The sequence below is a fragment of the Tauraco erythrolophus genome, chromosome 2 (assembly GCF_009769465.1).
Source record: "Tauraco erythrolophus isolate bTauEry1 chromosome 2, bTauEry1.pri, whole genome shotgun sequence".
Classification (NCBI taxonomy): Eukaryota; Metazoa; Chordata; class Aves; order Musophagiformes; family Musophagidae; genus Tauraco; species Tauraco erythrolophus.
In genome coordinates this window covers 32,960,664-32,975,264 of record NC_141466.1, presented here as the reverse complement: position 1 = coordinate 32,975,264, position 14,601 = coordinate 32,960,664, and the positions used below count along the sequence as shown (strand labels likewise).

At 38.6% G+C, this 14,601-nt stretch overlaps 1 protein-coding gene across 27 annotated transcripts in view; it reads right to left on the bottom strand.

The window, feature by feature from the left end:
* The window catches only part of SNAP91 (synaptosome associated protein 91), a 65,716-nt gene that overhangs the window by 34,598 nt on the left and 16,517 nt on the right, over positions 1-14,601 (bottom strand). For 20 of the 27 annotated variants that reach the window (XM_009985036.2, XM_086608228.1, XM_086608231.1 and 17 more), the window contains exons 2-8: positions 11,959-12,101; positions 10,804-10,879; positions 8,886-8,988; positions 6,685-6,778; positions 5,322-5,433; positions 3,691-3,797; positions 2,318-2,359 (exon numbers count right to left, since the gene is read on the bottom strand). In XM_009985036.2, the coding sequence (XP_009983338.2) occupies positions 2,318-2,359; positions 3,691-3,797; positions 5,322-5,433; positions 6,685-6,778; positions 8,886-8,988; positions 10,804-10,879; positions 11,959-12,101 (677 nt within the window). The remainder of the gene's footprint in view (positions 1-2,317; positions 2,360-3,690; positions 3,798-5,321; positions 5,434-6,684; positions 6,779-8,885; positions 8,989-10,803; positions 10,880-11,958; positions 12,102-14,601) is intronic. The other 7 variants (XM_086608230.1, XM_086608232.1, XM_086608236.1 and 4 more) reach the window with 1 other exon arrangement.

The window sequence follows — 14,601 nt, the reverse complement described above, 5'->3', positions numbered from 1 at the left end:
TAACCATTACTGCTATTTTATAGGCATATTTATTATTTTTTCAACTATTTGAGCACAGGAAAGAATTTGGTTAAACACAACTGACTTAGTTACAAGAATTCTCCAGTAGCAAGAAAATCACGAGCAAAGGCTCTCATTCACCAAAAAAAAACCAGATTCAGACTTCTATGTATTCAAAAAGTCTATATACAAGTTGTGCTTACTTAAATATGTAAGCAAAAAGCTATTTTAAAAAAAATCTCCGTTAGTATTTCCTCTTTGCAATTACAGCTCTAGATACTTTAACTAGCTTTCCAATATATTATTCATAAGTTTCTTAAAAGCCAACAAGCTAATATAAGACCCATCTAGTAAACAGAATTCACAGCAGAAGCTTCAGAGAATTTTCTATACCCAGATGCAACACTTTGAAAATTAAATATTGTCTGATATCCAATTTGCAACTCTGAATATTGCTTAATTTCTTCTAGATACTGTTTCAAAGTTAGATTAATCTATTGGTCCGCATCATAGTGAAACCTTAGAACCACTAGATACTTGTGGAAAAACTACCATACTTTAAAAATTACTAATGAATAAAAATGAGACAAGCTCTTTAGCTGCCAAGACGCCTCCTCAGCTTCCAAAACCTTGCAGCCAAACTAGAAAGTCCAAAGATGACAGCTATCACCTTCTATTTCAGTACTGTGAACACTTTTTTCAATTTACAGAGTATGTACACACACCAAGCATCAACATAACCAACTTCTTGTGGAATACTACTGACTATTGCCATGGCTTGCTTTAGGAATGTAGGTATACCATTGATATTATATACAATTAAATATTACTTATTAGCTGAAAATCAGTTTTATTATTCACCTTTTATTTATTTCTCACTGAAATACACTGCCTAGGTCTTACATACTATCTACAGCATGTTGCAGATGAGCCTTAGGGAGTAAGTCCCAAGTAACCTTTGGGAAAATACAGCTACGAGGGACTATTTGAGATCACTGAAGTGGTCAGGCAGTTGGACTAGATGATTGTCGTTAAGTCCCTTCCAATTGAACTATTCCATTCTATTTTAAAGCATCGACTTATGAGATGAAAGGGACCCTCTGGTAGTGGTAACTAAGGTGTCACTGAGCAAGTGCAGCACTGACTGATGACGCAGAACAGGGCTTGCACAGTCCCAGCACACAGCCTTTCCAGCAGGCTGACGCAACACAAGCGGTTAAAAAGTGCTAAAGGAACGTATAAAGCATATTTCATTAACTGAGCTTACAATGAGTTCTTCTGGTTCAAGGAACTCAGTTCGTGACTGACTGGACCTTGTTAAAGAAGAGCCCCTGAGGTACAGAGTTAGGTGAATACTACTGCAGCTATATCAGAATTGGGTTTGGTATTCCACACGCTGCTAGAAGTCTAAGCTTTCCTCTGCTGACAGAGTGGCCAGACTTTATTGCCCTGTCCGTAGCATCTGAAACCCATAAAGATTAGAACTCTCCACCTTCACATCATGCCTCACTTTCAGAATTTTTAACTGGCTTTTTTTAACTAAGAGAACCACTATTCTGATGACAATTTAAACTAGACTTTCAAGAGACTTTCAAAAATGACACATTCATAGGTTATGAATACTTAGGATTTACAACTGTTAAGTGGTTTGGGCTGCTCTTCTGTTCCAATTTTACTGGCATCGAAACTGCCACAAGTGAACTTTCCAGCATGGATCCAATATCCTTTTCACATTAAACACAAAGTCAGGCACCCAATCCAGTTTGCAACTGATATTGAAAATGGACAAGCACAACAGAATTTAAGCAGCTACAGCATAAGTGAATTTTGATGTTAAAAGTTTCGGTGCATACTGACAGAGAAGTTCAGCAATCAAATCGTGACTTCTGCATTTAAACTTCAAGCTCATTGTACCTAGATCAAGACGGTGCTACTCCAGTACAAAGTGCTGCTGTGAATTTCATCTCTGGACTAAGACTGTGCCAGGGAGATATTATGAAGCAAGTCACAACAAAATCTCTATGCAATCTGTTGTCAAACATGAACTTGTTCTGGAAGCTGCAAAAAATCTGTCCTTTAGCAAGGAAAGACAAAATAGTCTATCCTTCAACTACAGGTTGGAAGTCATTGTGAAAGACAATATTTTAGTTATATCAGTCTGCAAAAATAGCTTTGGGTAGTTCTTGTTTTCAAGTTAAGAGGGCTTTAAAATGTTGGTAGGAAGTCATACTACCTAGCATTTACATTCCTGGTGTGCTTCCTAATTACAGAACTTACAGTATTACACAGATCTAAAAAGACTACAAGAGAAGCTTACCTGTGTAAGATCAGGGATATCACCTTTGTCAATTCCAACTTGCTGCAGATATAAAAGAGGTAAAATGTAAGTGCTTTATTCCACTGTAGCAGGCACTAATTTTGACTAGGACTGTAGTACACTCTTCAACCTGTAATGTACTTTATCTTTTTCTAAAGACTACGGAGTACAGATAGACACCCATCTTTCCAGTAGCTACCTTCAACCACCTGCAGCAGTCTTTTTTTTTTTAATAAATGAAATGTCCATTAAAAAAAGGGAGGGGGGAGTTTGATTCCACTCAGGTAAAGTTCAACACTCCATACTGCAAGTCAAGCAAGTCTTTCCAGTCATACACTATTGTTTCAGAGGACAGCATTGGTGAACTGCTGAACATATACTATCCAGATATCTGACTATGCTAAAAAAGTTCTCTGAAATTCAGCCAGTGAGCAAATCCTAGAAGACATCACTTTAAAAAAAGCTAAAGCTTAAGTCATTGTTTCACCCTTCTCTCCGCACATTTCAAACACAGCAAGATGAGGTCTAAGTCTTTAATCTACTAGTTGTCCTGTTGCTTCGCTATGGCTCTTCATTGTACCTGCTGGTTTAGCTTTTGTAGGAGAACAAGCTCCACTGCACTCAGGAGTCCTAAAGTACAGTTACCATAATCCCTGTCCCGCAAAGCTCACCTATAGGTGTCTAAAGTACTTCACTCCCAAGTCCAACATCATATCAGATGTTACATGCCATTCATGAGTCTAGCAGGCTCCTTCACAAATAGTTCAGAAAATTAGAAGAGAAACAAACTTTTTATTCAGGTCATTACTGCTGTCCATTATAATGAAGCATGGAACATGGAAAACGTGCATCTTATGCCAAGGAGCAAACTACCACAAATGACAGCCCAGTAAGAGAGTTAATTAACCATGTAATACCTGTATTACCCACATAAGATGATAAAAAGGATCAAACCCAGGAAAATCACACATTCCAGTTAACCTGTAGTTGGCTGCAAAGACTTAAAAAGCAGACTTATAAAGTTATTATGCTTTTAGTCCTAATTGCTGATCTTCCTCTAATGTTCAAGCCTGTCCTAGAAGCATGCAATTATTACAGCATTGTCATTAATATTGATATAGTTGAAGTCATGTCACCTGTTATGTTATCAGGAAAGTTGAGGCTGGCTACACAGTAGAGACACGTGGAAGTCCTAAGCAGGGCTTAACTAGTTCAAGAAGAGCTGAACAAGCAGATCCAGGAACTTCTATATTGCCTCACTTTATACACAGTGAGTCAGATGCTTAGCAAGTGCAATTGATACTTTATATCTGTGCTAAAAAAATTCACAAAATACTTAAGTACCAGACTTCAGAAGACTGGAAGTCACTTACCTCTGCAACTTTAAGAAACTCTGATACTCTGGTCATTCGAGTAAGAAATCGTTTGTAGATTTCAAGAGCATCTTTACATTGTCCCTTTTTCATCTCAAAAAATTTCTCTAGAGAAATAATTTGGCAAATTTCAGTTAAGATATCTTACATTAGGTCTGCATTCATCAGCAACTCTAGTTTTCTGGAAAATTACGTTTCAATAATATTACACTCTATTAACATTTTTCTACTTGGACACTAATCTAGTAGTGTTCCTAGTCCTTAGTAGAATTTAGAAATTGGGCTTGCTGAGCCACTACAGAATTAGACTGGAGCATCACACTCCAAGCAGCCATAGCACTGTGTGTGACGTAAACCAGGTTTTTAAAGATATATAGGAAGCAGAAGAAGTAGCTACCAAACTTAAAAGTTCACAGTAATTAAGGATACTTAAATATTTATCAATATATGTCCTTTCCCAAGCTGTCTTTACTTCAAAGAAGAGCACTTTTTCCACTTGAGTAGCTCTCTGAAGTTGGTTTGTGTCCATTACCAAGCACAATTGTCACATATTTCGACCTGAACTTTTGCTTTAATTAGCAGTGGACAGTTAAATCTCAATCAAATGGTTATACCCAACACATTTGTATCTGCTCCATAAGCCTCCCATGTCTATGGTTTCAGTCAAAGCACCTGGGACTCACTTTTATGAAACATCACCAGGAAGTGTTGCAACATGGATACAAAAAAATCATCTGAGCTTTACATTTTTTGATTTTGTGTTTTTGCTGGTTTTTTTGTTGTTGCTGTTTGGTTTTGTGGGTGTTTTTTCTGTTTGTTTGGTTGTTGTTTTCTTTTTACTTTTTGCTTCTTCACTCTCTGCAACTTCTCAGTTTCTTCCTGTTCCAGACACAACCAGAGTTTTAGGTCAGCCATGCTGGCCAAGTACTCTTGAGTTTCTGCCTGTCTTTATAGACCAGCTGAAGTCCTCACAAGCTTTAATAGTTGAAGCTCATTTTCTACAGGGTCAGTTATGTTTCCTGTAGTTTACAGTAACTCCTGGGTTTAGACTTCATAACAAAGCCTTCTGCAGGGACGGCATAAGGTGTCTTACACTGGTGATCACACCCAGCTGTCTGAGATTCAGAATGTGCCCACAGCCTCCTATAGACTTTGTAGGCTGACAGTAGGCAAGGTTTCAGGGGGGATCCAGCTTTGGCAGTCATGCTTTCAGACAGATCAGTAATGTTACCCAGAAGAATATTACTTCATATAAAGCTACCACACAGCATATGTAACAGAAGAAACTGGGCATCTTAAAAACACAATCAAATAGCAAAAGTTGCTTTGCTAATCTTGCAGGACATGTTAGGCCAGCTCACACAGCACTGTACATTACTTTAAGCACTGAAATGCTCAGTGCCTTTTAGTAGACTTCTGCACAATTTTAATTTTTGCAATATGACAATCCAGCCTCAGATGAACACTAATGTAAGAGATTAAGGCTTAAACTTTTCTCTCACTTCAGAAAAGAATAGTCAAGAAAAATGTATTAAGTTTTAATGAAAGTTAAGTAAAAAAAACTGAAGCAGATCTGAAACTTGCTTTGCACTTGCTCATAGTATGTGAGATATAGACACCAGGTTACTTACCTAGTAAGTTAATAACCCCATCATTGTAGCAAGCAAAAAGTTTGATAAGATCTTTAAATAGAAGCATGAATGCAGCATTTATGACACCATTTGTCAGTTCATTTGGATGAACCTACAAATAAAATATCAGTTATTTACAGCACATTTACTGAATGCAATCAGAAGTTTTAGCTTGCACCAGATATCTGATGTTGTTATAGACAGAATCAAGCACTGAATACAAGCTTTCATACAAAGAAATCAAACAATGGTTTCAGTTAGCAGACCAAGGACTGCTTTCTTCACCATTCCAAAAATAATCCACTATAGCAGAGGAGTATCCCCATCAACAGTAAACATATTAGTCTTGACTCTTTCACCTATCACAAAGAGATGGAAGGCAGAGAAGCTATTAAGCTTCAATGAAACTAGACAAAAGATGTCAGCTCACAGCAGAGTTTAACAAAACCTCAACAGTCTACTAGATAATACAGTTGGGTTAATGATGTCAAGACCCCTCCAGTTGTCAGGTTAACTCTGGCAGTAAATAGTGTTCCTTTATTAAAAGATTTTTTTGTTTTGTTTTTACTAAGAATACCTCCTCTTCTGAGACTAGTATCACATTTCCAATGCCATTTAAGTAATGAAAAACACATTAGCGAGACATATGCTTCTACGGGTTTCCTCTGAAAGCTGTAGTGGGCCTTGCTTTCCACCTGGGAGTGTGTCTTTCTACCCACCAAGAACAGAAGGACTTGAAGACTAATTCCTTCAAAGATCTCTTTGCGACCTTACATTGTACTTCCTACAACAACAATTGACTCCTGTCTTTATCCTTAAGGCAGGTAAGAAATCCCACCAACATTCACAACATTATAAATAAATTGTAGACACTTATTTCTATGAACAGTCTAGATTAAAGTTTAGCCAGTTTAGTTTACAGCTGAAAAACCAGATGAGGGTTTTGAGGAAGCCAAACAATGTACATGTAGTAATTTAATGGCTTTTTCCCTCCCCCCAAAAAGAAGTTGGTTGCCAAGAGACAGAAAAGAGATTATTCAGTGTCCTTGTTTTGTCCATTTCTTCCCCTCACTGATGCAGAAGATGAAACTCTCAGCTCCAATTCAGCATTCCTCAATGTCCCTCATTCCCCATGCTGTTCCTCTACCCTTTCTACCAAAAAAGAAAGTGCATCTGCACATTTCATAGATATAGGAAAGGGTCATCTTTCACTACACTACCTCAGCAGAACACTGAAGAGGGGATTTTTTTGGTCCACGTGATAGGATGATCAGTAAAGGATTACCTACATGGTACATTCATTGCAATGCAGCATTTATAAGTTACTGCCCAGTGTTAATGCTGGGTCAGCTTCAATACATACATCGAATTCAAGCAGTGCATCGATTTGTTCCTGTAGTATTGGCATACTCTTCAGCAGCTTTTCAGGAGCCATTGTTCTCATTACACCATCAGCTCTGCGAGAGTGAATACAGATTAGAAGACATAGTGTTTCCCCTCTCCCTTCCCCCAAACTGATTTGCTGTCTAAATTTAAGCTTGAATCAGATATAATCCACTTCAAACATTTGGAGCACTGTCTGATTCTCCTGCTTCTCACATCATCACGAGAGCTGGCATGAAAAATACTTCACCCAGCCACCCTCCTTGATAGCAGGTGAAGAAAGGTTTGTGTTAGAGTGATGAATGCAAAAGATTGATCTCTTTATGGAAAGACAACACAGAGTTTAAATAACTTGACAGAAATACTGTCACAGAAAGTACTTCAAGAACTGATAGCCTTTGTGCATTGTTTGTTACAAATAACAAATGACAACTCACTAAGAGTACTTTTTAACGACATGTTTGTGATCACTGAAGACAAAAAACTCTGTAGGTCATTTCCTCCCCCTCGCACCCAGTGCCACAATACACACATGTCAATTCAGTGACAATTTAAACCAGGGCAATCTTTGCTTAATGCTTCTTTCCTCAATATTTCTGAGTACTAATTAATTCCATTACTCCTTCATAGCATTTCCACAGACTTCGAGCTGCCTTATCATAGAAAGGTTAGGGTTAGAAGGGTCATAGAATCATAGAATGGTTAGGGTTGGAAAGGACCTCAAAGATCATCTAGTTCCAACCTCCCTGCTGTGGGCAGGGACACACTCCACTACACCAGGGTGCTCAAAGCCTCAATCATTACTCCAACAGGATCACGCAGCAGTCATGGATGTGTAGCATTCCTTAATTGCCACCCATAGTCTTACAGCAGACTTCATGCATGCCCATTTTTATCTCTGAATATCGCAAACCTGCACAACCACCATTACGTATTGCCCCATTCTGGCCACTGACAGGTATAGCATCTTCTTTGAGAGAATGTGTACCATCATTTTTACTTTTTTTATGCTATAGTCTGAGGCAGCACCCTGTTTTGAGCACCATAAACGACATGAATAGAAAGTCTTTCCAGGAACACAGAGCAAGGCAGGAACAGAAGGATTCCCAGCAACTCAAACTTACGTTTATTTAACATGAAGTGTTTGAAGGTATTAAATGACAAAAGGAACTTCAAGAGGCTCACACTACAGCAGACTGCTAGATCAAGGCCTGCCTGAAACATCAATCCAACTAGCTACTAGTCTGTATGTCAAAAGCTTCTTAATGATTCATATCCAGATGGGTTCAAGAGATAACTACTTTGGTCTCCCTGTGGGAATGGCATCCAGCTACACAACAGTCTGAGAAGCAGAAGAGGAAAGCCTGGCAGCAATGTCTGCATTCATAGCTCAGAATCCCAAGCTGCAGAATACACCAGAACTGCCAGAACAATCCTGTACAAAACTCATGATTAGCAGGAGTATCTTTAATGTGCAGCCAATTAAGCTGCACCTTCAGTGAGTTTTATGGCACTTGCTGTGGCATCTGTGCTTCCAGAGAGAATCTAGAGCCATTAAAGTCCCAGTTAGAGGAGTCAGATCAAAAACAATGTTCTGATAAATACCAACATACTACTCTGGGCTGGGTTAACTTTTCTTTGGTTTTGTTGTTTTCTGGGTGTTTTTTTTTTGTTTGTTTTTTGGGTGTTTTTTTTTGTAAGCAGTGTCTTTGTGGGAAATAAAACCAGTAGTTTACAACCTTATTCTGTTCAGTTTGTTTGCTGTGTTGCCTGCTAAAAACTTCACTTCAGTTTATCTTTGTAATCAATTATCTTTCTTATGCAAAGAGTCTGGAGAGTAATGAAACATCTTAAAAATAGTTTCAGAGCATTCCCTACCCCAAATCCTAAACACAGTCTTGCTGCAGCACTAATAAGAGTCAGATTTAACACCTAGCACTACAAGCTCCCAGTTCTGCGAGGCACCTGAAGTCTTCAGTATTTGCCTTACTACCACACTCTTTCCTCTCCTCTCTATGCAATTTTTAACTATTACAAATACTTAAGAAATCTAATCATTTTTGTGGTTTATTGTGGCTAAACAAAGAACGTAAGAACTAAGCCATTGAGACACTAAAATTAAGGGTAATGCTACAAAAAAAGATTTTCATGGGTAAGGCAACCCATCCAAAATCTGCTTACCCCTTCTTCACTCTTGCAAAGTCAAATGCCATTTGTCTGTAGGAAAATGCTTTTTCATTCAAATATCTACTATAACGCCTTATAAAGGTGGACATGTCATAACCTGCAAAAAACAGTTACACGTTTTACATTTAATTTTCATGCTTGTTTGGAGGTTCTTTAGTAAACAATAACATACAGTCAACAGGCCCTAAGGTTATGTGATTTCTGCTGCACTAGACAACCACACATACAGAACAGGCATCACAAGACATCTTCCAGCTTCTGAAGAAAAAGCAGTAGTGCTGCACCAAAACAATCTACCACTGTCCTCTGCTTCCAACAGATTCATCCAATGCATCAGAGGCATGGTTCCTGGGCAAACCTGCTAGTGGTTCCTATACAGTTATGTGGTGGCATTGTTTGACGGCGAAATTAGTTACCCCTCTATTAATGGGGAAAAATGCCAATTTAACAAGGTTTGTACTTAACTGGTACCCGACTTTCAGGATAAAGACTGATTTGAACTTAAACATTCCCACTATTTTATGTACCTTAGACTCTCCAACTCTTACATTAACCTTCAAAATTCCCCTAACTAGGTTTACCAGAACAAAGGAACCATGATGGCATTCACAGAGATTAGTGCCTTCTTTGAACTGTTACACCAGAGATCTTCAAGGCACATGATACTGTACAAGCAGCCTTAAACTTCAGTGACCTTCAAGTCTGTAAGACTTCTGAATAGTTAGTATTACAGTCTGTTCTTCGGGTATTTCTTTCAAAGTTTCTTCCTCTAAGCTACAGAAATGTGTGCAGAAAGCAACTCATCTTCCTCTTCAGTACAGTCCCCTTTTGATACCTTTGTTAAAATCCACACCCGTTGACTTAGTCATTCACTGCATTTTCCTTTATCTCTCAACATTAAGTATCTCTGCCAACTCCAGCTTAACACTACCAACTCTGATGCTTCACTATCTATGACACACTGTTGTAGTATCTATGAAATGGCAATTTAAGTTTAAACAAAGTGGCAAAGAACACAAAAGCATGCCTTTAACAGAATTCATTGTTGCCAAATACCAGTGTCTTTGAACACGTATAGCATGTTTTGCTTAGACAAACACAGTTTTAATATTTGCTTGGCTTTGTTCCCGCCCTGTGTTACCATTTCTAAAAGATGCTCAAGTCTTTTTGGTGTCATGTCTCCATTGAGAGAGGAAGTAACATGGCATTGCTTCGCTCTTACCCATTATCATAGCATTCCTGCTTTCTGCATACAGTCTACAAATATTCTGACAGCTGTCAAATTACAAGGTTCCTCTCCTCTATACTAGAGCTACCATGAAACAAGCTTTTTCTCTGTTAAGTGAAGCAACAGGGAAATTCACTAATAATTTCAGAGTCAAAGTAGAAAAGCAGACATTGTAAGCTTTAGAGAGGAAAGACTCCTTAATTTTTGTCTAGACCTTCTAAATTCACTACTCAAATCAAAACCAGCTAGTTCTTTTGGTGCCTTTCCCCTGCCTCCCCAAATTAAATATCCGTAAAGACAATTCCTAAAGAGTGCAGTGTCCCCATACAACCAAATTACCATTTAAGACTGAGTCAAAACCAAAACACTAAATGGAAAGTTATCCATTTCATCCTTAACTCCTGTAACAGTTAAGGAGATAGCTGACTCAGCCCTGATTTCAACCAGCATTTTCTAAGGGAGTTGTACAGTTTCAATTCTTGAGTAAAAATTTTGCAGGAACTGAGAAACACTTCTCTGAAGTTGTTCAGCAGTTGACTTGAGCTCCTGTATTCATTAATGACTTATAAAAATGTGCTACTTAAGCTTTTTTTTATATTATTTGCATCTTATGAACGAAGGAGCAAATTAACAATAGCATCTTATTTGGAATCTTGTTAAGATTATAGACATGAGCAAGCTTACCATGAGATCCACTTTTGTCCAGAAAATTGCTGAGATTGAACAATGTGTTTCTAGATGCCAGGTACTGAATAAATCTCTGCAACACAAAGTTATTTTCTTATCATAGGTTGTATCTGAAGGCTTTGTACCTCCTAGCAGGAAGATTACCAGTCTGGCTCAAGCATACACACGTGAAAACCCAGATTTTTCTCTTAGGCTGCAATACCTTTCTCAAAGCCTTTTTCATCCACTCAGATTAATGATGTTCAGCCTGTATCTCTACTAAATATCCTACTGTACACATAAAAATAGATTCTGTGCAAATAAAAAACAGATTGTGGAAGGAGCAGTAAAAATTGTTAATTCTCAAAGAGATTTGAGGAAGCACAAGATTTATCTGCTTGCAAAGCAGGACATCCAGAGTAGTCCCAGACTTCTCAATCCAGCAGCCCTCAGTTTCAGCCAAGCTGAGGGCCTGTTTTAATAACAAGCAGGCCCCACATCACGTACAGGGACTAACAGGCTGAAACAGTTAGAGAAAGCAAATCAGAATATTGGCCAAAACTTGGAACAGAAAAATAGGACAGGAATAAAAATTTATACTGTGACATTGGAGAAGTTCATTGCATGAAAATACTTTATATACAGCCAGGGAGGAATTGTTTCACAGTCATTCCAAAGCTCTTTAAGTATGCTTTTTGTTTTTACACAGACATACCAGTCTACACAGGTCAATAAAAAGTAAGGGCAAGGGAAACACAATCCAAAAGGCTATCAAGTTGAATTTACAGCTCCAGGAAGATTTTAACGCTCATGCAGAGAGGGCAGCTATTTAGATGGCAGTACACATGGGCCAGAACATCAACTTTGACTCTAGTAAAAAAGTCCCAGGTAGACTTTAATACTGCATATCTCTATTTTCAGATAGCATATAGTTTGTCAACATCCTGGAACAGGCTGCTGCTTGCTCTTATGCTATGGTTTTGTAAATGAAGAGACAGATAATTGGCATGTCTCCAACTATGTTAAGGGTAAGGTTGCTCCTTGTCCAGAATCATTCTTATCCTTTTTTCTCAGGTCCTTACTGGTTCAGAAGAGATGCCTTTGCACTAATGTTTTTGGCTTGGAGTCTGCTCAGAGCCAATATGGTCTCAAGAGAAAGCTGATTACATTTACCTCGTTGCCATGAACCATTAGATGATGTGTGGTAACTAAGGCTTTGAATACGACCACCCAGCTACTATTTGTTGCTCGCTCAAAAAGCGTATCGGCCATCTGAGGAATATTCACGTTTGTTTCATTAGTTGCTTGGATCAAGTCTGTAAGAAGAGAAAATGAAGATGTTAGGTACTACAAACAAGACAAAAAAGTTTGCAGCATGGCCAAGCTCTCAGCCCACTAGGCTGCAGGCCATGGTTGTGACAAACAGCAAGTTCAGTGCTTACAGTCTACATTAAAAAAAACACAAAACAAAAAAAAAACAACCTGAGATTATGTTAGTACACGTTGACAGCAACACTGGTCTGACCCTTTCGTCCAACAGTACGAGCTTTCCGACAATTCTGTTCTGAGTTATGTCCCAACCTTTCTTCCTCTTCATCCCAGATGAAGTTAGGGTGCACAACATCACATGACTTTACTGCTTGTGGGTTTTCAAGCTAATTGTGGCAGTTCACTACTGCTGGGTTAGATGAATAAGTATTACTGAATTCTTCACTTACAGGTCATACGTCAAGCACACTGAACCCAGTCACATTAGCAAAAAGAGCTATCACCAGAAACAGATGCTCTCGTATCCAAAACCTGGAGCCCCTACAGACCTGGACAGCAGAAGAGCGTGCTCAGGCATGCATTAAGATGTCTTTAACAGTAGGAAAGAAGGCAAGGATAGACATACAGAAGAGTAAGTCTTCTGCAAGATTGCACCTTACATAGAAGAAATAAGACAATAGACTGTCTTAGGGAACAAAAACAAAATACAGCTTTGTGTCCTGTACATTAGGAAGGGATAAACTTGCACAGGAGAGTACATGAAATTAAGATAAGTACTTAAATCATAAACAGTAGGGCAGCAAGCTTTCCCCTAGCATCTATATCCCACATTTACTGACAGGATCTTTGATTTACTACATCACTTATTACCTACAGACTCTTGCCAGGCAGCCAGCAATGACCTTCTACAAGTTATTACCTATTTCTGAGACACAGTTGGAAACTGCATACTGCAACTGCATGACCAAAACCCATGTGATGCCAGACACAGCTCTAGCAAGACTTCAGGAGATGACTTCATGCAACACAAAGAACACAGACCGAATTGTAGGTCTGAGGTTTAAAGTTTGAAGATCTAAGCAGAAAAAGTTAAAAACTAAAAACGTTCTACTACTAGACTAAGCATTATTTGTGTTACTAATGAAAATACTCATCTTTTACTTTTTTTGAGAGGAAAGTAATAATTGTTAATGAGTTTCCATGTATTTCTTCCCCCCCACTTCCCCAGACTAGAAATGTTTATCCAACTATTAAAGTCCTTCAGTGATGATGGATATTCTACCCTAGAAGCAGCAGGCTGTTCTGTGACTGATTCTTCCACATCCAAACTATGCAAGTCTGCTGTAAACACGCTTTAGCAATTCAGTTCACCTGAGCAGCAGTGTCACCACTTCACAGATTTGCTTTCCCTCCCCAACACAACCCTATATAACACAGGGCACTAACACTGCTAAGAGCAGAAAGTCAAGGTTCAGACTGCTGTGAAACTACTGATTCTGTCTCTGTGAGGCAGAAGAAGTCTTGAGGACAGGTCTGTCTAAACAGACTGGTGAGTTGCATCAGCTATTAAGAACCACCTGGTGTGTTCAGAAACCCACACTGCTGTACCAGAAGCATTCAGAATTTTAGTTATTTTTTTAATTTTTATTTAATTCATGGCAAGTGATTTTTATTCATTTTTTACTATAACAGACTCATTTAAAATTCAACCAATCTATAGCTCAGAGTCAGAAGCCTGCGAAAACCGCAGGGCTTGTGTTTAAAATTGTCTTTTGTATGAGCATAAGAGTTGCAAGTTGTCTTCAGTTTCAGGTCAGTGGAACGATTTTCTGTAATGAGACAGGAGACAAATTTTATGATATGTTTGCCAATTTTGATTTTCAAAAGTTTGTTGTCATGGTGTTTTTTGTTTCAGTTGTGGGTGTTGGTTGGTTTTTTGGCAGAACACCTTCTGAAATGTAAAGTTAACTTCTATAACCTCAGTAATACCACTCTTGAAGGAGGCAGTTCTGCAGACAAAAGTATTACAGAAGTCATGCTATTGAATGACAGCAGTTCAAGCTCACAGAGCTCCAAAAATTCTCCTTGATCTTGTTGTACAAACAGGCCTGTACTGCTGATTAATGCATTATAGAAGACAGTGGTTTGTAAAAGCCTAGAAGCAAGTCACAAGTGGCTTGCCCACCATTTACCCAGTTCAGATGTTTTGCTGCAGATGACAGCATTTGTGCTTAGTATAAGGCAACATGCATCAAATTTGCAAGCTTTCAGTCCTAAGTTCCAGTACATAGCTCACTATGGAAGAGGAGTGCTACAAATTTGTATTCCATCAGTGGATGTCAGATAATAAAACCTCAGAGGAGTCCACTCAAAGCAGTGCTGGCAACGAAGGCTACAAGGCACTACTATACGCTACTGCAGCACTCCTGAAGTCACTCAGCCATTTCTGCCTCCTCTCCAAACTGCTGGAGGGTACAGCACCTCGGTCTGCAGCTCAATGTTTTAGGACATGAGTAATTACAGTGTGCTGAGTAGAGAGGTATGATC